The 9,249-nt window shown below is 42.2% G+C and overlaps 1 protein-coding gene across 1 annotated transcript in view; it reads right to left on the reverse strand.

The window, feature by feature from the left end:
- Positions 1-4,781: 4,781 nt before the first annotated feature.
- The window catches only part of ADORA2B (adenosine A2b receptor), a 48,427-nt gene continuing 43,959 nt past the window's right edge, over positions 4,782-9,249 (reverse strand). The window contains exon 2 of the mRNA XM_006875908.1: positions 4,782-5,446. Coding sequence (XP_006875970.1) covers positions 4,795-5,446 — 652 coding nt within the window. The 3' untranslated portion in view covers positions 4,782-4,794. The remainder of the gene's footprint in view (positions 5,447-9,249) is intronic.

Genomic DNA, 9,249 nt, shown 5'->3' on the forward strand with positions numbered 1-9,249 from the left:
GTTTCTTGTTGCTGTGAATCCTTGGTCTCTTTTCCCTCCTGGCTTGCGGGAGGAGCTGAGCGTTGGACCCATAGTGTATGCTTAGAAAGTCTGTACAAGTCTCCCCATGAAAAATCCAACCAGTGTTGGATAAAATCATTTTCCTGGATGGAATCAGGCAGGTTATACGCCGAAAAAAATCCTAATACCATGTAGGAGTCAAAGTTGGTTGGATGTAGGCCATTCTGAATAAGGTAATATTTTAAAAGATTGTTTTTTTCCCTTGGGTTCAGAAAATTGTTCTGCAGCAGTCAAAGATCAGAGCACACAGATATGACTAAATAGCAACCAGACGATAAATACAATTAAAGAGGTAAAGTTTTAGTAAGCTCCAAGCATCTGTGGTATTGGTGTCAAAACAGCTTAAGTAGTTAAATGCCATTGATTCAGTTCCAACTCATAGAGACCCCAAGTGTAACAGAACAAAACACTGCCCAGTCCTGTGCCATCCTCAGTCATCCCGGTCTGCGCCTGTTGTAGCCATAGTGTCTGCCGTCTTGCTGAAGGTGTTCCTCTTTTTCATGGATCCTCTACCACATATGATGTCCTCCAGGGATTGGTCCCTCCTGGTGACACACACAAGGCATATGGGGCAGAGGTTCAACATCCTCACTTCTAAGGAGCACTTTGGCTGTACATCTTCCAACACAAATCTGTTCATTTCTCTAGCAGTCCATGGTATAGCGAATATTCTTGACCAACACCATAATTCAAAGCTCAAGTTGTTGTTAAGTACCGTCAAGTTGGTTCTGACTCATAGAGATACTATGTAGGGTTTCTGAGGAGTGGCTGGTAGGTTTGAACCATCGACTTTGTGGTTAGCAGTCCAGCACTTATCCTACAGTGCCACACCAGGACTCCAAAACTTAAGTGGTGGTGATGGTTATGTGCCATGGAGTTGGTTCCGACTCATAGCGACCTCGTACAGGGTTTCCAAGGCTGTAAATTTTTACGGGAGCAGAAAGCCTCATCTTTCTCCCATGGAACAGCTGGTAGTTTCAAACTGCTGAGCTTGCGGTTTGCAGCCCAATTTGTAACCACTACGCTGTCAGAGCTCCTTAAAGCTTAAGTAGAGAGGTGCTAACCAGAACAAAAGAAGTGTTACTGTTCTGTATGCATTTCTGAGCCTTGTAACAGACCAAATATGGGCCAGGACTCAAAATCATATCCTGAAAAGAAGCTCTAGAGATTTTCAGTCTGAAGAAAAGGCAAATGATGCTGTTATATGGAGTGAGATGGGACTCATTCAGACTCCATGAGAAAGCAAGGGAGTAATGGAGACAGCTTTCAGTATAGAAAGAGAACTTCTTAATAGGTAAGCGGTTCACAGCCACAATAGGATCCTAGAAGGACAAGGATTTCCTGTCTCTGGAAAGGTTCAATAAACTTGTTGGGATAAGACAAAAGATTAAAGCAGTGAACAAATAGATAAACTAGATGATCCAGGTAGGAGGATCTCACTCTCTAGATAGTAGACACTTGTTAATTTTGTGATATCAAAGTTAACACTTAATGATGGTGAAGAGTAGACAGTTTGACAAAGGTAAATGATGTCACTTAAAAAGGACCTGTTGGGAATTGCTACTGGAACTGACTCAACAGCATTTAACAAGAACATAGCACAAAAAATTTTGAAACAGCAAAAACAACCAAAAAATGTGTGAGAAGATGTGTGTTTGTATGTAGGCATATATACATAAGGTGGTAGTGTGCTATGGAGTCGGTTCTGACTCACAGCGACCCTACATAGGGTTTCCAAGGGTATGAATCTTTACAGGAGCAGAAAACCTCATCTTTCTTCAGAAAGTATTGCTACATGGGTTCCAGTTTATGCACGCGTGGGTCAGTCTAGACAAAACGTTTCCATGTGTCTCTGCTACCAGTGGTAGGCAAGCTCTCTCAGTAATACACTTGTCTTAGTTTCATCAGGGTACCTTCAAAGTAGAGCACCAGTCCAAACAGTGGCTTCCCAGAGGATCTGCTGAGCCAGTTAAATTCAAGTCACAGGGGTCTGTTAAAAAGGTTCTGGTGGCTGTTTGGGGATTCCACACAGGTCAATCACAGGAACTTATTATGAGTTTCTTAAAGGTACTTTTTAAAAAATTGAAAACTGCAATTGGTGAGAAAAAGGCCAGGAAAGTTGTGCCAAGGAATTGTTTTCCATCACGACAAAGAGCCTGCTTGATTTTGGATGGGAGCAAGGGCTGTCCTATGAGAATTTCACTGGGAACCTTTACCTCATGCACCCCCACAGCCCTGATCTTGCCCCTTCAGATGTCATTTTGTTCTCAAAGCTCAAAGAACATTTAAAAGGAACATGATTTGAGTCTCCCAAGGATGCCCAAACTGCCGTTTTGCTGGGGTGTAAATTAAAGAGCACAGAATTATTTGGAGACGGGTTAGAGAGAAGGAAAGACTGCTTTCAGAAGTATATAGACCTAGATGGAAGATATGTGTTGAAAAACAATAGCTTCATATTTTGATATTTTTGTTTAATGAAGGTTTCTATGATTTTGTACCAGTACTTTCTGACTCACCCTCATGTGTGTGTATTGGATAAGTACTAGACTGCTAACTATAAGGTTGGCAATTCAAACCCATCAGCTGCTCCTCAGAAACCCTATGCAGGGTCGCTATGAGTCAAAACTGACTCCACAGCACTTACCAACAACATACATGGGTGTGTATGGATACATATATGGGTGTGTATCTGTGAGCAGTCCTAGGGGCACAGTAGTGTATCTACTAAGTGAAAGTTTGTCGGTTCCAAACTCCTATGGGCAAAGGATTGTGACAATCTGCTTCCATAAAGATTTCAGCCTTAAAAACCTTATGACATAGTCCTACTTTGTCTTCCAGAGTCATTAAGAGTTGGAATCAATTTGATGGCAACAGGTTTGGTTTTGGTGTTTATGTGTCTGCATCTGTTAACTGTATGCTCACACAATCATATACCTAATAAAGTACATGGGGGCACAGTTATAGAGACTTTCTTAGACATAACCAAATACTTTGTTATGTTCTGCATCCTAGTTTGGTGAGTTGTGTCTGGGGTCTTAAAAGCAAGCCTCACAAGTGGCCATGTAACGTACAACTGTTGCTCTCAACTCATTTGAAACAAAAGTGGAAGAAGGAACGAAAGGCTCAAAGAAGAAACTAGTCTACACGACAGACTGTCCATGCAGACTGTGGCCTCTTCTATTTTGAAACCAGAAGAACGAGATGGTACCTGGCTACTACTACAGACTGTTCTAATTAGAGCCACAGTAGATGGACCCTGATAGAATGGGAGAAAATGGGAAACACCAGCTCATAGTTCTTTATGGGGAAAAAACCAAACAGACCTACTGGATGGGTTGAGACTGGAGGAGTTCCCAAGTCTACTGCTGTAAGGTCCTCGTCAGACCTTGAACTGAAGCAAACCCTTGAGATTACCTTGTAGCTAAATAACAAATTGGCTCAAAAACAATGAATATTACCCGTAAGTACTATGTTCCTTTTTAAAAAAATCCCCTATATGAGTACAAATGGTAGACAATTACTGTAAAACAAAGGTGAGAATGTAACAGGCAGGGAAACTAGATTATTAGAAATGGAAACATTGAGAACAGAAACAGACTGTTCACACATTGTAAAAAATGTAACCAGTGTCACTGAAGAAGCTATGTAGAAATTACTGAATGGGAACCTTAAACTGAAAACACAATATTGTTAAAATAAATAAATAAATACATGACTTTACAGCCTACAAAGCCTTCACTCCACGAAGTGAATGCTTTGTGAAAAGTCCGAGGCCACAGACATTGTAGTGTTCTGTGGCTGGCAGTAGAGCATTCTGTCACTTTGAGATGTAGCAAATTATCACAATTTTTCTATTTAGAAGTTTGGTTTGGGTATAAATTTAGTCTTTGCGGTAAAGTATAGGCAACAAGTGCATCTCTTTCACACCTAAGCTTCAATGTTAAAAGTTTCATTCTTATTTCACCTAATATACACACACACACATACACACACAGTTTACTCAGAAAAGTTTTCACACTTTGGGTTCCCACAACTTGGCCAAACTTGAACTTGGATAGAAGTCAAACATATTACCTAGCAGAAGGGGAAAATGAAATCTGTCAGAGGAGTGATCCTAGTTCTTCAGTTCTTTCCCGAGAGTACATTTTCTGTAAATGGCAAAGAAAGGAGCTCAAAATTGTTACCTGAAGATACTCTATTAAAGAACTTGACAGTATCATTTCCCTAAATTAATACAGCAGTTTCTCAATTGAAGAAATATACTTTAATTTTCCTAATTACACTTCTCCTAGGAACAAGTATACAATTTTAGTATACACAACTTTTTATTTTTTCATTGCATTTAGGTTAAAAATATTAGCATTAAAATAATTCACAGTGTTTCACAGTAAAATGGTTCCAATCATTTCCTACTATGAAAAAGACTCTTAAAAGAAAACACACCTGTGTTTTAGAATCCATTCACATGTCAGCATCATCCACTTAGTAAGAGCAGCTAAATAAAACTGTAAATGCCACAAAATATGTTTGTCAACCCTTGGAGCCTCCTAATAACATACACATACTAGCTAGATGTGTGTTAACTCCAGGGAAGTACTTAGAAGAGGCAGCCCATATGCTTGTGAGGTGTAGCCTTTTCACAATGAGAATCAGCCGGTCATGCCACGTCCCTTTGTGTATTGTGAGTTTGTGCTGCCTTCTCAAAGAGGCCAGAGCCTAGGTCACAGGGCCGCATCAGGAGCCCATTGTGCCCCCTGCCTGTCCATTCCCACTCTTAAGGGCATCTGTCTGGCAGAGAATATACCGGGAGATGATTTTGTGAAAAGTGTAACGGAAGTCTCGGTTCCGGTAGGCATAGACAATGGGATTAACAACTGAGTTTGCATGTGATAGGAGAATGGCCATGTTCATTGTCCACTGGGACCTGTACTTAGCTTGAGCTGGCTGAAAGAGAGAGACACAGTTGATAGCATGTACTGGTAACCAGCATAAAGCAAAAATTCCCACAATCATGGCTAGGGATTTGGCTGCGTGGATCTCCCGTTGAAGGGTGGTCCTCGAGTGGTCCATCAGCTCAGTGCGCTGCATCTGCTTGCAGGCCACCATGAAGATCTTGATGTAGATCACTAGCATGATGAGCAGTGGGGGTAGAACACATCCAAAGAAATTGAAATAGACCATGTAGCTCATGGGGACCACATTCTCAAAGAGACACTTCACATGGCAGCAGCTTTCATTCATAGTTCCATCCAAGGGCTCGGTGCAGTTGGTGGCACTGTCTTTGCTGTTCCATCCCAGGAAAGGAGTCAATCCAATGCCAAAGGCAAGGACCCAGAGGACAGCAATGACCCCTCTTGCCCAGGTCCCAGTGACCAAACTCTTATACCTGTTCAAAAGAACATCATCCGTTACGATCAGTTTACAATACTCTGCAGCCACAGTCCAAGACCCACCTCTGTTTTTGTGCCACTTCCCTTAGATTCCTCTAATGTTGATCCTCAGAGGGCACCATACCTTTACCCCCGATGCTGAAGGCATGCAAGCAGGATATGAACCGCTTAGCGTTACCAAATTAAGTAAGATTTTCATTCTTAGCTTAGTGACAAAAACTGTGGTCAATAAGAATTGGTAGAAAGTTTTAGAGGTGTGCTTTCTAATTACCTAACTACCGACCTCTGAATCTAGCTTTCTGTAAGACACTGTTCTGGGTCATACAGACACGTTAGTGAACAGGACACATGAAGGTCCCTGCTTTTAAGGGGCATTCACAAGCCCAAAGGGAGAGCTGCAGTTAGGCCACACTTCTTGTTGGCTCTGGGCAAGGATTCTTTTGGTCTCCCACAAGTAACGCAAGAGGTTTGCTTCTGACTGTGGGCAGGATCATCCTTGGATACCTCCCCCATTGACTTCTGGAGAGCAAGTGTTCTAGCAGTCTTCCTAATGGTACAGAGACAGTAACAGCAGAGGTGATGAAAGGTGGGAAACCACTTAGCAAATATTAAACAGATACTTTTTCCAGTAAGTTTTAAACCATTAAGAGTTACTTAAAATCACTAGTAACATTTATTGCATTTTTTTGCTATAAACTAGCTGATTAATAACTATTCACTGTAATATATTGAGTAAGTGAAACAAAATCTCTCTGTAACCCCTAGAGGGTTGGGAGGGGCGGGAAAGGGAAATAATTTGGTATTTATTACATTAAGATTTGATTTTGGGAAGTGTCCGATTTCCTTTGCTTGCAGGATAAAGCTGGCACCTCTCGCTGGGCATGACCCACAGAGTTCCCCCAAGCCTCAGCCCCACATCCAGAGGGCCTGTCGCCACTCAGGATGGATGGCACCCCCTGGCTCTCAACACCAGATAAAATGTCTGTGCCACTTTAAAGGATCATCCCCCTTTCCTGATCACTGCTACGGTAGAGAATCCTATTCCTACTCTGTTACCCACCTCCCCCCAAAAAAGCCTGTTTATCTGTTTACATGCGTTTCCCCTCAACTAGAATATCTGCTGCTTAAGGACTGGAACCTCATCCCTTGGTGTCAGTATTCTCAGGGCCTGCACAGGGCCTGGCTCATAGGGAGTTCACACCAAAAATATGGCCATTATGAATATATTTCTGATCTGCTCTGTGATTTATCAAACCGCTTTAAAGTAAGATTCTGCCTATTGGGAATACCTGATGGTTGTGGCCTAGGCAGGCAGCAGGGCTGGTAATGTTTGCTTCGTTATTTATTGCCTCATAATTTACCCACTGTTAGCAAAAGATACTGACTCAAAAAGACCCTATAGGGCAGAACAGAACTGTGTCCCTAGGGTGAATGAGACTGTAAATCTTTAGGGTAGCAGAAAATGTTCCTCCTAGCCATTGCCTCACTTAGAGATGTGAAGAAAACAGTCCCTGTGTGATAATACTAGGGCAGCCACCTAAAGGACAAGCACTTAGAGCCCCAAGATTGCAGACCTGTAAGGCAGCCTACTTACTCAATAGTCGTGTCCGTATTATTCCTTTGTTCACAGGCCTCAACTGTAGTCTGGCAGCTGAATACAGCCCAGCTCTGCAGGATGAATTGTAACCAAATATAGTGCTTCCATCGTCTTTTGTCAGTATTGGTTTCGAGTACATAATGTGAAGTGGTTTTGACCAATGAGATTTAAAAAAAAAGAAGTCTGTTGGGGACTTCCAGAAAAGACTTCTACTTATAAAAGGAGAGCACCCATAAGGAGAGCCCTTCTCCTTTCCCCATTTCTCCTGTTTTGGGTGTTCTTATGGGAGTCTGTAATGTCTAGAGCCGCAGCAGCCTTCTTAGGACCATGGAGAAGAGCCTGAAGACAAAACCAAGATCGGGGATGGCAAAGAAGGAAGAAAAAAGCCCAGGTCCTTGGGGACATCTCTGAGCCACCAGACTAACCCTAACCACCAAGGATCTATATTATTATAAGAGAAATAAAATGTCTTAATTGCTTAAGCCACTATTGGTCCAGTACTGTGTTACTTGTAGCTAAAAGCATACTTATGCAAACTGGAAGGGACTTTCATCTTTTCAGTCCAACCTTTCTTTCACAAATGAAATGGAGACATACATAATCTGTGTAACAAAGACAATATAAGAACTAAAAAGCAGAAGTTTAAGGTTGGATTCTCGGCTACCTCATTTCTCTAGACTTTTTCTGTCTCAGCAATATTAGACATGGAGTTTTCTGTAAATGGAGGACTCACAGGGGTAGCATCCCACTAAAATTCAAAACAATAACTGGAATCCACCCACATCTGAATTTCTCGAAACAGCTGGATCCTACACATGTGAAAACGGACTTTTCTGCCAAACTGATTCCATCCAGGGAGCTTTCCTATAACGCGGATCATAGCCTCCCTTCCCTCCTTGTCAGTTCATTCTTTCATTCAGAGAGTTCCTACCTTGTACCAGGCTCTCTGCTAAGCACTGGGAACCTGGAACTTAAGGATTCTCTGGTTGTTGCAAATAGTTCACACACTGAGCTGCTAACTGAAAGATTGGAAGTTTCAGTCCTCTTAGAGTCCTGATGTGGTGGTGTAGTATAAGCACTAGACTGCTAACCATAAGGTCAGTAGTTCAAACCCACTAGCCACTAGTCAGAAACTCTATATAGGGTCACTGTGAGTCAGAACTGACTTGATGGTACTTAACAACAGCGGAGTCCTGGTGTGGTTCTGTGGGTTAATGCACTGGACTGTAAGGTTGGCAGTTCAAACTCACCAGTGAAACCCCATACAGGGTTACTATGGGTTGTAACGGATTGGATGGCACTTAGCACCACCAACAACAGAGGCAACATTTACTTAGGAAAACTCAGCCATTGAAAACCTTATGAAACGCAGTTCTACTCTGACACACATGGGGTAGTCATGAATTGGAATCAACTCAACAGCAACTTTTTCCACTCCATGAAATCTAAACAAATGGAAGAGAGAGAAAACAAATAAGTAAATACTCAAGTATATAATTACAAATTGGCTTAAGTTTGGCAACACAAAATGAAGAGGTTGCGGTGATCAGACAAAAACAGAGGGAGGCTACCTTGAATACAGAATGTCAGGGAAGGCCTCTCCAAACAGAAACCTGAAAGTCAAAAACTGAAGAGTACCAGAAGTAGTAGATGGTGCTTGACTACAGATGGATCCTGATAGAATGAGAGAAAAATGTGGAACTTAAAAAATCCAGACTTCCTGGATTGGTTGAGATCACAGGACTCCATAAGACTGTCCTAAGATGGTCTTTAAATCTTCAACCAAAATTTGACCCGGAGGTCACTGTTAGGGTTCAGTAACTTGACTTCTGCAGGTCTCACAAGACCCAATTGAGGTTGGCACAAACAGCACACACAAAGACAAAGTAGCAAGTAGCTTATTAAGCTCTGAAAGTACATGTCTCAGAAGAGGAGAAGCGGGCGTCTCTCTTGCCAGTGAGAGAGAACCCCTGGGCTTTCTGTTCTTTCTCTTCCTTTCTAGAATTTTTGGCTTGTCTCCCTCAAGTGAAATCAGATTGGTGGCAGGGTCTAGGTGGCACATAGTCTTCATTTGTGGTGTTCTAGCACACCTCTAGTTCTCAGAAGATGTCCTGGGCTCAGTTTCCTGGAATTGTTGATTCAAGTGCCAGGTGTTGGGTGTGGTTGGGTCAGCTGTTAGGTTCCTACTCTGTGCCTAACAGT

Source organism: Chrysochloris asiatica, unplaced genomic scaffold (assembly GCF_000296735.1).
Source record: "Chrysochloris asiatica unplaced genomic scaffold, ChrAsi1.0 scaffold00346, whole genome shotgun sequence".
In the NCBI taxonomy this organism is placed as follows: Eukaryota; Metazoa; Chordata; class Mammalia; order Afrosoricida; family Chrysochloridae; genus Chrysochloris; species Chrysochloris asiatica.